Source organism: Hemibagrus wyckioides, linkage group LG23 (genome assembly GCF_019097595.1).
Source record: "Hemibagrus wyckioides isolate EC202008001 linkage group LG23, SWU_Hwy_1.0, whole genome shotgun sequence".
In the NCBI taxonomy this organism is placed as follows: Eukaryota; Metazoa; Chordata; class Actinopteri; order Siluriformes; family Bagridae; genus Hemibagrus; species Hemibagrus wyckioides.
The window spans coordinates 10,666,232-10,679,274 of record NC_080732.1 but is presented as its reverse complement, the minus strand read 5'-3'; the positions used below and the strand labels follow the sequence as shown (position 1 = coordinate 10,679,274).

The 13,043-nt window shown below is 37.7% G+C and overlaps 1 protein-coding gene across 3 annotated transcripts in view; it reads right to left on the bottom strand.

Moving 5' to 3' along the window:
• The window catches only part of mppe1 (metallophosphoesterase 1), a 40,485-nt gene extending 32,758 nt beyond the window's left edge, over positions 1-7,727 (bottom strand). For 2 of the 3 annotated variants that reach the window (XM_058377059.1, XM_058377061.1), the window contains exon 1: positions 7,289-7,727. In XM_058377059.1, coding sequence (XP_058233042.1) covers positions 7,289-7,512 — 224 coding nt within the window. In that variant the 5' untranslated portion in view covers positions 7,513-7,727. The remainder of the gene's footprint in view (positions 1-7,288) is intronic. The other variant, XM_058377060.1, reaches the window with a different exon arrangement.
• Between the last annotated feature and the right edge of the window lie 5,316 nt (positions 7,728-13,043).

Here is a 13,043-nt window from a genome sequence, read left to right as displayed (position 1 = left end):
GGTGTTTTTATAGACTAAATTAGTTCTGATTGCATCTCGTTTTTATTTATAGACAAAAATGTCAATGGATTTTGTCCAGGAAAATTATTCATCAGCAAAATTAACACTGGATTAATATACCAGGTTTCGTACCTGGTATGTTAAAGTATACAGCCAAAGTATGTTAAAGACATTAGTCTAAACCCTATTTTAAGGTGAGTAATGTGGTAACATCATAAATATCATACGAGTTTTAGAAATAAGATTTAAAGTATAGAGTTTTATATTTTGCAATGTGTGTTTTTTCTTCCCATACACACACCTACATGCATGGACACACGCCTACTGCAGTGGACAGTGGACAGTCCAAGATTGGGCCTTGGCCCACAATTGTAGTCCTGTAGATAATCTGACCATGTTTGAAACACAATTGTTCAATTTGTCGAGGAATACAGACCAAGAATGACTGAACCCAGCTGAAAGCAAAAATTCTGAGATGACTTTCATAAGACCTCTGTTTTTTATTTGTTTGTTTGCTTATGTATTTATTTATTTATTTATTCATTTTTACCAACATCAGAATGACACTTTACCTACCCCACCTGAACTGGGAACATGGACCAACTGAATCTTGCAGGGCATTCTTGGCCCACCTCACTGAAGCTTTTGACTTCCTCAGTGGGCTCCAGAGGAGCCAGATTGGGGGCACTTCATTGGAAGGTCACAAGGTCAAGATCTTCTCAAAGAACTTTTTCTGGGACACATGAAACCAGAAATAGCAGCTGGAGTAAAAATGACATGCATTTTGAGAAAATTGCCTCACCTGCAGACATTATGCATTATTCTGAGCATGCAGAAGGCCAGCATTACAAAAAAAAAAACTATGTACTGCAAGAAGGCCGCTCGTCAGAAGTAGTATGAAAGGGATGTGGCAGGAACTAAGGGTCATCAGAGGCCAAAGGAAACCAACAAATGTCCCAGATGTTTGTTTGTTTATTGTTTGGTCAGCATTCCCAGGGTTTAGAGAAATTACCTTAATTAACAGTGATAGTGATACAGTCAACACTTTTGCTAGATTCAGAAACAACATTGCCTGTTTTAAAATCATCAGCTTTATTAAAACCCATAAAGAAATATTGGTAGGACATACAGAATGGTAGATGCTGGATACATTCCAGTTACAAAACCCTATACCAAGCCACCATCATGCACCTTAGATGATTCCACTTTTAAACATTTGTTTTTGTTGTCAATACATTGTCCTGTCATCCAGCATTGCACATCAAAACATCTCAATTCACACACACACACCAACACACAAACATACACACAGTGCAGAGGCTACTGTCTACGTGACAACAGCATATTTACACTGTACCACACATGTATCAAAAGGGCCAGATAGAAAGTTTGAAGAAGTTTTGAAAAAGAAAGTAATTATAAATAGAAAAGTTGAGTTTGTTGTTCATAATTTAGACAAGGGAGGCTGCTGCTGTCTCTGTGTCTTCTTCACAAGCTTAGCTATTTAGTAGGGTAACACCATATGTGTTGCTGGGGAAGCCGGCCCATTGGGAATGGAAGGGTCTGGGGACATGGCTCAATAGATGACAATATTTCACAGATTTCTGTCCCATAGAAGGGGATCCTAAAACACTGTACAGAAAAAAGGGTGATTTATACAAAACTGCAGTAACATCTGATACCACATTCTGTGTTGGTTCAAACTGATATTTCTGGCATGCTGTCCTGTTTATGGGCTTGCCACAAGTATGACATAGGCTTTATGAGAAAGCCACATCTCTTGTGGTTCACCCAGAATCAGACTACAGACCATGTGTAAAATGATATCCATTTAAACATGAAAATGACATCCATTTAAACAGAATCATGATGTCAAGCCTGATTTCAATTCACTTCTGATGGCTGGAGACTTCATTCTATGCAAGGACTCCCCTGTCACAACTCCAATTTTACCATGATGCTGAACCAGGTAACAGAGTGGTATTTTCTGCAAGATTTGCAAGCAGAAAATACTGCAATTGGTGTTATGGTCTTAATCCAGCAACTCTTTCCAACAGAGGATGGTGAGGAAATGCTGCAGCTGATGTGGCGGAAAAAGCAGCAGTCATATCCTGGTCCTGCTTTTTCTGTCCTCTGTCTAATGTTATGTACTTTCTCAGAAATTCCTCAATTTGCTTATGTGCCAGACCACATGTGTTCACACCAAGAATGCACTGTTTGGTTAAATTCTGGTGCCAAGTTGACTGACTCAGTATGGAATGGTACTGATGGTAAACCATGTTTGCCACATGCTCTCTTCCAGTGTTTGCTGAATAAGATTATTAAATTACATCATCATTGCTCTCATCAACTACACTTGTTTCTGCATGATCCTTAGGCAAGCACAGGCCCAGTTAGACACCCTCTTCCTTCCAGCTGCATAAGATATCGTGCCATTTTGTCAGCATTGTATTTACAGCTGAAAGACAAACTGCCATCTGCAGCCACAGCGACTCTGCATAACCTGTAGCCTGGAGATTAGGTCCACATCAAAGATCACAAGTGTCACCACTGGAAGCAAAGGCAGATCCAGTGCTCATTGCAGGTTCTGTTCATCACTGCAATAGCTGCAAAGGTGAAGGGAAAAAGTATTCAAGTAAAAAGTCTAGGCAGGAGGTGTATAAGTAGTCCAATTAATCAGCAGTAGAACTGAAAACTTTGCCTTTTCGGATATATAATAACAATGGTGTTATGGTGTGAAGCATTTGATACTGACATAATCTTGATCCTGTAATGTTTTGACATCCACTGTGTACAAGATCTCTAGTACTGTAGCTGCCACAGAAACTGGTGCTTCTAACTTACCTGCCACATTATGCAATTAAAATGATTACTGTTAGAACTATGCATTTGTCTAATGCTACAATGCTTATAAATTAACAGTGGTAAGATTACTAAAATTCTGCACAGTGCATATCTGACACCTTAAACACCATCTGAGCATCTATTGATAGGTTTGCTGGATGGATTTCCACTGCTTAGGGATACAGTTATTGCATCATATATTTCACAATATCCTGAATGCTTTCCTTGCAGGAAACAGGATGTGCTCACAGTAGCCAAACAACTTAACACCTCATTGGCTGAACCTTAAGAAAAATTTTTATCAGATAATGGTACTCTTTTAATAATCACATATCTGCCTGAAAAACTCTGACGTAAAACAATTTTGTGCCTTCCACCCCCAACAGAAAGACTGAATCAGGCAATAAAGCTAGAATTAGATAAATTAATAACAGGTACAAGCCCTAATTTGGTTCAAACACTACGTGTGGTGCTCATGTAGGGGGTGGGCAAATAGAAAAACAGGACTAGCATATTCTAGCCATGGTGTCCTGGGTATCTCCTCCCAGACCTGAATCAGGGCATCAGTGAGCTCCCCTACAGTCTGAACTAGTCACTGGCATCAATGCCTTTAGCATACAGAAAGTACCTACCAATTCTGGCCACATAAGTCATGCACCAGGAGGAACCCAGGGCGAACTGTTTCTGTAATAACATCTCTACAGTTGTTTCTTCCCTCATTTCTTTGCTTAGCTTGTTCATACCCCTTGTTTGGACTCCAGGTTACCAACCTGCTTTTGACAGTGTGTAAGCTATGTAATGTGATGCACCCCTGCTTGCAGCTCCTGATTTTTCCAGGCCTATCAAGTTGATTTAAGTGCTACAGGGGCTAAAGCTATTTTGAGCTGATGTTTTGGCTGATGTACTTTCATGTACCTATAATGAATGGAAGACACTGTAACCCTGTATTGTATTTTTTTCCCCCAAAAATATTTCTGCATTGAGGTTGGGATATTACATGTCATTATGCTTGCTTATGTCTGCTCCTTTTTCATGTTTGTTTGCACTGCTGTCTTAACTGCTTATTAGGACTGGACCAATTAAAATACAGGATTGCGATTGTGTCTTTGCTTGATTAGTTGACTGATTGTTTGTTTGATTGCTTAGTTGTTGTTTATACTTTAACAAATTGCCTGGGATTGTTTATAAAGCAACTACAAAATACAATGATTTTTGCTACATCCTTTACTTTACAGTGCTATGGCACTGAAGATAACAGCATGACATACTGCACAGGCTCTATTAACTTAACTGAAATTTGTTAAGTATATCAACTGCATACACAACAGATGACTGAAAAACTGTGTCAAAGAATTGTCAAGGCCATAGAAAGGTCCTACCTACAAAGCTGACTGTGTAAAGCTTAGCAGATTTGGTCATGTGTAAAATGTGTCTCTCACAATCAGTGGTGACTTTAACAGGAACACTTTTATATCTGCTCATTTGGACAGGTATCTAATCAGCAATCATGTGGCAGCAGCACAGTTCACAAAATCATGCAGATATAGGTCAAGAGCTAGTTAATGTTGATGTCAGTTAGTGTTCACATAAAACACCAGAACGGGGAATATTGTGATCTCTTTAAACATAGCAGGTTATTGGTGCCAAATGGGCTTTAATTATTCTGCACTCCTGTGATTTCCACAAAAAAAACCACCAGACATCAGATAAACAGCATAAACTTTGAAGGACTTGTAGAGACTGTGATTAAATAGCAAAACTCTTCAAAGTATACTGAGATCAACAGGAACTGTTTATACTACAGACGAAACCTGTGGTATTCTGTCTTATCTACATGCAAAATTGATAAACAATAGACCTCAGAAAAAACAGACCTGGTGGTTAATGCAGTTACTGATGGTTTGACAAGTTTGTTACAAAGTGTCTGGGTTCAGCACATGTTTATCATAACAGAAGAGAAAGAATGTCCAGGCCAAATCAAAGTCTAGGTCATAAATGAGATCATAAACAAATGGTCAGCCCAGGGCCACAGTCAGCCCAGGGCAGAGCATGCCAAAATGTATTCAGAATATATCTGAGTAACCAAAACAACATTTGGTACATTTTTAAAAAGAACGAATGCAACACCAGAATGCCCAAATGAGCACGGAAGACAACTAGTGGAAGTAGATGGACACAGAATACTTCACACAGCTTTTGAAGAGGTAGGCATATCACTGTCAAAGTCTACAATTATGACACCTTTATGAATGTAAATACAGAGGATATACCTCAAGTTGCAAACAACTATTAACTCTCAAGAAAGGCCAAATTAGACCTTGTTAATAAGCATCTAAAATAAAGCCTAAAATAAAGATTCAGAAGAAACCAAGATTAACTTCTACTAGAATAATGGGAAGAGAAGGGTATACAGAAAAGAAAAGAATGATCCAAAGCACACCACATCCTTTGTCAAACATTGTTAAAATGTAGCACATTGGTGAAGGCATTGGACTACAGATTGAAAGATTGAGAGCTCTAATTCCAGGTCCACTAAGCTGCCAATGCTGGGCCCTTGTGCAAGGCCTGTAACCCTCAACTGCTCAGCTGTATGAATGAGGTAATTGTAAGTCGCTCTGGATAAGGGCATCTGCCAAATGCCACAAATGTACATGTGTAATGAATGGACATGCATGGCTACCGATGGAACTGGGTCACTTATGTTTATTTATGAAGTGACTGCTGATAGGGGATGATAGGAAAACGCTTCACAGAACAGACAGATAATGACCCAAATTATACTAAGAAAGTAACCCAAGAGCTTCTTAAGGCAAAGAAAAGGAATGTTAGCCCAATTACCCATGAGCCTGTGAAAATGGAAAAACACATTCATTGTGGTGGGGTACTGAGGCAAAATTACAAAATACACTGTGACTATCCAAATAATTTTGGACACAAATATATATAACATTGAGTGCAAAGGATTTTAATATTTGTAAAACCAAATATCAAAATTCAACAGAATTCCTGAGAGTTACAAATATAAACAAACTAGCAACATAAAATGAAAACTAGAAAACAAAAGCTTACACAAAATTCAACTAAAGAACACCTAGTTCCTGGACTTTCTAGACTTACCCCACACATGAGATTCTTTCTTCAAATGCAAGACAGTCGTAAAAAGCATTTCACTACATGTCGTACTGTGTATGATTTCGTCATCATAAATAAGTCTCACTATGAAATTCATTTCTAGTATGCCTTTTAGTCTGCCATGTTTCCAGTCCATACTTCCTGCTTGCTCTTAAGTGACTTTAAACAATAATCATTTTACCACAGCATCAGTAAAATTTCAGTCATTAATTTTCAGCTCTTTGTTTACTGTTAATTTAAAACAAGCTAATTTTAGGACAATTTTAATTTATAATCCTTATTATCCTACATAGTTTCTAAATGCTTATATAGCCTGCAGAATTGAGTAGTCATGTAGTCGAGAAGTCTGAAACTACAGTACAGGGGGCATGTTGTAACGCTATGTTAGACATGGCCCGCAAAGAAACTATGCTATTCCTTGCAGTTAGCCATGTATTCACACAATTTCACTGCAATATAAGAAACAGGCCAAGCAAAATTGCCAGAGGTGTACCTGCTGCTGTTTTGTGAAGGACACAAAGTAATGAGGGTCAAGTCAATAAGAAGTGTGGCTAGTATGGAGTCAATTCAATGCCACATATATTGGCCATGGAAAATAAGTGTTGCAAAATCATTGCTTGTGCTCCGTGTCATTTATATTTTGCAACTCTTTATTTTTTTCCTCACAAATTTAATTTTTTCGTTTGCAAAACTTTATTTTCTTTTGCAATACATAAATATTTTTGCGAATATATGTGGCATTGAATTGGCTCCATAGGCTAGGAGCTATCCATGGCTGTTATGTGACACTACAAATATTTATCTAAGTGAAGAAAAAATTTGAGGAGACAGGGATGATGGAGAACCCCTCTGTTGGTTACACCCATCAACAGCAAGTTTGCAGAGCAGATAAGGAGGTAATTAGCCTCCAACTACTTTTAGACAGTTTCTTGTCATTGCTGTCGCTGAGTACCAGTGACTCGCTGGGAGGTTTCACTACCCGCTGAAAGGATTTTCGGGCTGTTGCAGTGCAGTTGCCATATCAGACTGTGATACAGTTTGTGATGATGCTCTCAATGGTAGTGCGGGAAAAGTTCATCAGAATATTGGAGCGCATGTGGGCCTTTTTCAGTGTTATCGGAATAAATAGGCGCTGTTGCACCTTATTCTCTAGAGACGTTGTGAGACGTGTGAAAATTCCGCCATGTGTTGTCACTTTCGCCTATTTTGAAACCTTCAATTAAATGTATTTTGGCATTCAGTACATACGGGTCAAATTCACCTGGAGCAGAACCTATGCGACCTATACAATTGACAGCAAATGCAAACTCACCTCCTCAGTTTGTCGAACCAGTGTCCCCTGATGGCTCCGAGCAAATGAGGATCAGATAAGAACAGAACGCGAAGAGGGTCCCGTTTCTCCGCTATCTCTGGCCATGAGCATCGCACAATAACAGGGAAGTAAACAACATATTCACAGAATATAAATGCGCAACTAAGCGTAACAACGATCCATACCATCAGACTGCATTTACTTCTAGCTCGCGCTCCATGCATTCTTCCGGCTACGACACAAAAAAACAACTCTAAGTTGCACAAAAAGAAGGCACAAAGAGCAGAAGGCAAAGCGAGCCCGCTGTTTAACGAGATCTTAGTGCTATGATGAGCTTATACAGGATGCTTATCCGTATACAGACATACGTCTATCTGCATTCTGCGCGTGTGCTTTGTTTTTAGCTATGAACCTGCTCGGACATCCCTCCCTTGTCAACACGTACTGCAGGCGTAATGATAGAGGCGGTCCATCATTACGTCAGTTTTACCGATAGTTCTTGTGAGGACAGAGAACCCCAAGCGGTGGCTTACATAAATGCAGTGTATGCACGTACTTGAATACATACGGAGGCGTCATGCCCATTCAAACTTGCCCCCTCAGATTGTTGATCACGCATAAGTCTAACACACTTAATAGGCTCAGTAGGCTGCAGACGCTGCTTCACTGTTTACGTATTAGTAACGTATTAGTTTAATGAGCATCTGTGCACGGTCGCAGGCTCGCTTTTTTTGTTGTCAGCGAATACCCCGGTACCCGGTAAATATGCAGTTTACTCTCGCAATGTACGAAGGTGATGGTTCAAATTCCATTTTTTTCTCAACGTCACATGTTTCTGTGTTATGCACACGTGTTATTGCTTCTGCACTGTAAACCCCGATAACTTAACATAACTCAAAAAAATTAAGGCAACTGATTGCCTTAAAACTTTTAAGTTGATGAACTTAAATTAAATTGATTAATGTCTTAAGAAATTAAAAATGTTGATTTCATACTACATCTTCCTTTTGATTGCAGTTAAATTAAATTGCTCACTAAGTCAACTCAAATATTTTCATTTAATATGACTCAAAATTTTCATTCACATCTCCTATTGGACTAATTTAACAGAACTTAATAAGTACAAGAACACAATTTTAAGTTAATGGAACTTGATTTATTTGTTCTCTTATGTCATTATTTTTAATTACACTTAAGTCGAACAATTTGACTTAATAAACTCAAAATTATTTTGCTCACAACTTTTGTGATTCAAATTCATAAATTCGTAAATTTTGTGGCAGCTGACTGTCTCAGTTACTTAGAGTACAACAAACTTCAACAGCTTGAGTAAATGTCTGCTATTGTGCAGTGTTTTCTTGCCCTTGCCAATTTCAAACACACAGAAGGAAAATCACTTAGAACCAGTAATAATGCCCCACTCACACCCCTCTGTTAGATGACTTTCTACACATTTATCAAGTCATTCTTGAGAGTGTGCAACTTGGGCGACAGTCTACCATATTACAGACCTAGTAAAAGTTTATGAATGAATTCAAAAGTGTTGGTCAGTCCCATGGGATAGCTAAGGTGTAATGCATAGCTAAATTTAATTGATTAAAAAAAAACATTTGTCTTTTTTAAAAAATCTTCTCTCCTGATTAGTTAGGTACTGTGGGTCCAGTGCAAAATTAAGTACATGCTAGTCATGAACTAGAGGAATCTACAAACCATTATGCTGTTATGTACTATCATATTTCAAGTTTTGGTGAGGTCAGATAGCCAGGCAGGTGCTGGGCTGTATTACCCAAAGTAATACAAGGGTAGTTTAACACTATACAGTACCTTTATTAAGGAGCATAGAAAAAGCAAAGAGAAAACTGTTCATTACTTTGTTCCCTCTGTGAATAAAGTTTACCTATATTGAGTAAAGTTTCAGGTAACCTTCAGGTAGAACCTTCATTAGGCAGTGACCTAACTAAAAACACCAGCAAATATTTTCTATCTAGCTCCTAATTCATACTCACTGGGTGTGAGAAAGAATTTGCCATTGTTATTTGAAGATAATAGTGCCCAACTATTACTTTTCAGGATTTCTAGATCACAAGATCTACTTTCTCCTACAGCACCTATATTTGGAAAATTAGCATCCAAAATACTTTAGACTGCTGCTATCCAACAAGATGTTTTGCATATGAGGGTAATTTTTGACTAAATATTGGAGTTATGTTTGTAAGTTATTGTGAGAGAGAACGCCTCTGATTGGCTGTTCAGCATAGTGAATCAGTGCACGATAAGAGAAAACGGTGTGAAGAGGGCACTCACAGAAGTCTCTTCTCATTTTTCATCTTCATCTCATATGACCATGTAAATAAGGGAATATTCCCACAACAACATGGCCATCTGGAATGAAGAAAAGAAAATTGTCTGTGGTGAGCGACAGTTCTAAGCAAACGCTGCTAAGTTTACAGCTTGTCCGCAGTCCATGGTCTTTCACTTTCTGTCTTTGAGTGAAAAATACAGACTATATCCGCCTGTCGGTATGGAGAGTTCCTCTCATGCAGGTGCAGAATGTACACAGACATTTGCCGTCGACTGTCGTTTTTGCAGTGTGTACAGTTTTTGGCCCAGGCAAATGCAACATGAGGCGATGCAGCGACAGGCCTTTGTTGGTGTGTCTCTGCCCTGAGTTACAACTATAATTTGAGAGTTGGTTGTGAACAGGCTACACATGAAGAGTGTCGGAACCCGGAGCCTCCCTCCAGGTGGACACCACAGGGTGGTCCTAGAGCCTTCTCCAATTACCAATATAATCCAATAGTTGAATAGTTCCAATTAGAAATTTGCAGAAAAAAATTTGCTGAAAAATAGCCCCACCTTTCTGTGGCCTTCATACATTCTATGGGTCACAAGTTTTAATATTGACACATATTATTGTTCTATCTAACTTCTATTAAACCTTATTTAGCCCAAAAAAACACATTTATGTCATTATACCCCTTACACCTTTAATTTAACATTCACCCACCTGTTCCATGTATTCGTTGTGGTTGTTCTTGTGTAGTTGAAGGTAACTGGCTGACATTTATTAGAAATGTAAGGACCTTACCACTATTTTTATTATCACATTTACATTTACCCCATTCTATGTATTCCCACTATTTAGGCCGCGAGCATCTTTAATCTACATCAGGTTACCCAAGTAATACTGCTAATAAAGTAAAAATAAAAGGGCAAAATAGCTCTGCGTGCAGTTTAGGTTGGTTTACGTTGAGTTTGTTTATTATTGATTTATTTAGGCTAGGAATAGTCAGTTTACTTTAATTTAATTTAATTTAATTTAAATTCCTAAATCCTCTCTACTAAAGTCTGTGCTTTTCCATTACACTTATTCGGTGTGTTGTGTCCCTATGTTTACATTAACATCAGCCACTTCAATAATATTTTGCTGGCGCTTCAATAAAATCTTTTCCAAACCCCCTCCCGTCTCAGTGCCTAGTGTTTAGTTCTTACTTATGCCACATGGAGTTTTACCAATTTTCCACTTGCTAAGGTAAGCTGCTTTTTTTATTTTCATAAGATAATAAGACGTGATATAACACCTGTACATTATATACGGGTAGTTTTAACTTTAATTTTCCTAAAATAAACACTCTAGTCAGAATTAGGTCAAATAAGACTGTTATGGTGTTCTCACCCTTAAGCCCAAGGATTCTGAACTTCGTCAACATGTTTTTTCGGTCTCAGTGGAGCCAACACCGTGATATGGTACGATGTGCTAGCCTATGTCCTTGTGATGTTTACGCCAAAGCCAGAAAGTTCGAGAATAATAATCCACTAATGATGATTCAGCCAGTTTTGCTCATGTCTATTTTTATGATTTTATATATTTTTTTGGTCCTATAACTTCTACATTTAGGTTTATGCTAATTTTATCTATTTATCCTAAGCTTACCTGCTGACTAATGATTATGGCAGATGCTTAACAGTGAAAGAATTATTAGATAACCAAATAATCAAATAACTATGATTGTTATCAAATAATCAATAAATTAGAGACGCTAATTAGATAGGCAACATATCAGTGATTAACAATGAAAGTAAGTACTGATTACCAGAATCATCATATATTTAAACATAACTGAATGAATCTAATTATTAACTAATTTATCCTTAATCATTATCTATGATTAAACAATTTATCTAATCTCTTTGTTCAGGTCTTAATGATTAAACCTGACTTGGATCTATCTTAAGGATTAAAAGAAAGTATCCAAAATTATTAAAATTAGAATTAAAATTAGCATTAACCGTCCCTTACTGATTAAAATCAAACGTACTTAATGATTAGGTATAAGACAAGGATAAGTTTCAGAAATTTCCCACAAGAGGTGAAACAAAAGATGTTCAAATGAACATCCCAACAACCTCTGAAATAATCAACACAAAACATAGTCTTTTTATTCTTTTCTCTTATCTTTTCATAATTTTCAAACCAAACCCTCTTCACTGAGAAAGTCCCACCTGTTTTCTTTTTTGGAATATCAGGTTCTTTTTGGACACCATTATCTTTTACTTTTTAACTTTTTCATGTTCCATTATAATTGGACTTTCAAGGTTAGTCATATAAAAATAATGGACATCTGTGCTCTTATCAGTGGAGCTTTCCGGCTTGTTTTCATTTAGCAGTTCTTTGTGACCTCTGAAGACAGCATGGGCAAGTTTTGGGGCCTCTGCCTTTTTTGTTGCTTAGTTTTAATTTATTTGTTCTTTTTTCCTTCTTTCACTTCTGCACCTGCTGTAGTTTTAATTTGCACTTTCTTCCCTATTATTCCTAGCTCTATCTCTATCTCCTGCAACCCTTGACTCCCTACGACGCGCTGCACTTCTGCTCAGGGCCGATCTCCATTCCTCTCGAGGTACCAATACACCTATAGCTGGCTACCAGGATTGAAGCTTCTGTCCAACTACTGTTCACCTACTGCCGACAAGGCCTGCCAGACTGATATTACCCCCACCATTACTCACTCTACACAGGCTGTGCAATCTCGGTACAGAGTTAATAAGCGTACCCAAACCTCTCGTCCCGCATGTCGTGTTAAACTCTACATTGTTAAACCTGTAAATAGAGGTGATCAATAAATTGAGGTGGTGCCCGATAACCCAATAATGCTGTCCTCTGAGTCTTATTATTTTATATCAACACAAACAAGAATGTATTCAAATACACCTTAAACATTCTTAAAATATTAAAAAAATTACTCCCACAAGACATATACTAAACTCAAGAATTTGTTTATTTGTATTTTGATGAACTGTTCACTTAAAATAGAGTGGTGGTGTTATTTTTTTCAAGGAGACTTACTGTGCAGGTTCTAAAAAATCCGGAGACTTCCTCACACACATACACCGGAAGGGCATGGAGAACAGTGGTATGCCTGGTGTGAATGTCTTGTAATTCCTATAATAATGAAAATAGAATTGTAAATACTGCTGACTGAAGTTTAGTAAACAAACCTGATTTTAACATTTAACATATATTCACAAATAGCCAGTTCACAGCATAATTTGAATCAGTGAACCTTTCCAACATTACAAAGGTTTAACCCATGAAGTGTATAATAATCTCTTCACCTGCTCATCATGGATTTTAAAAACTTCAGCCAGAGTATCTGCTGTCTTCCCAGTTTTGGAAGCCTTCTTCCTGAAGGTCATCAGTCTAGGAAGATGGCAGTCAAGCTATTAATTAGTTCAAGATTAATCAAACTATGTTGAA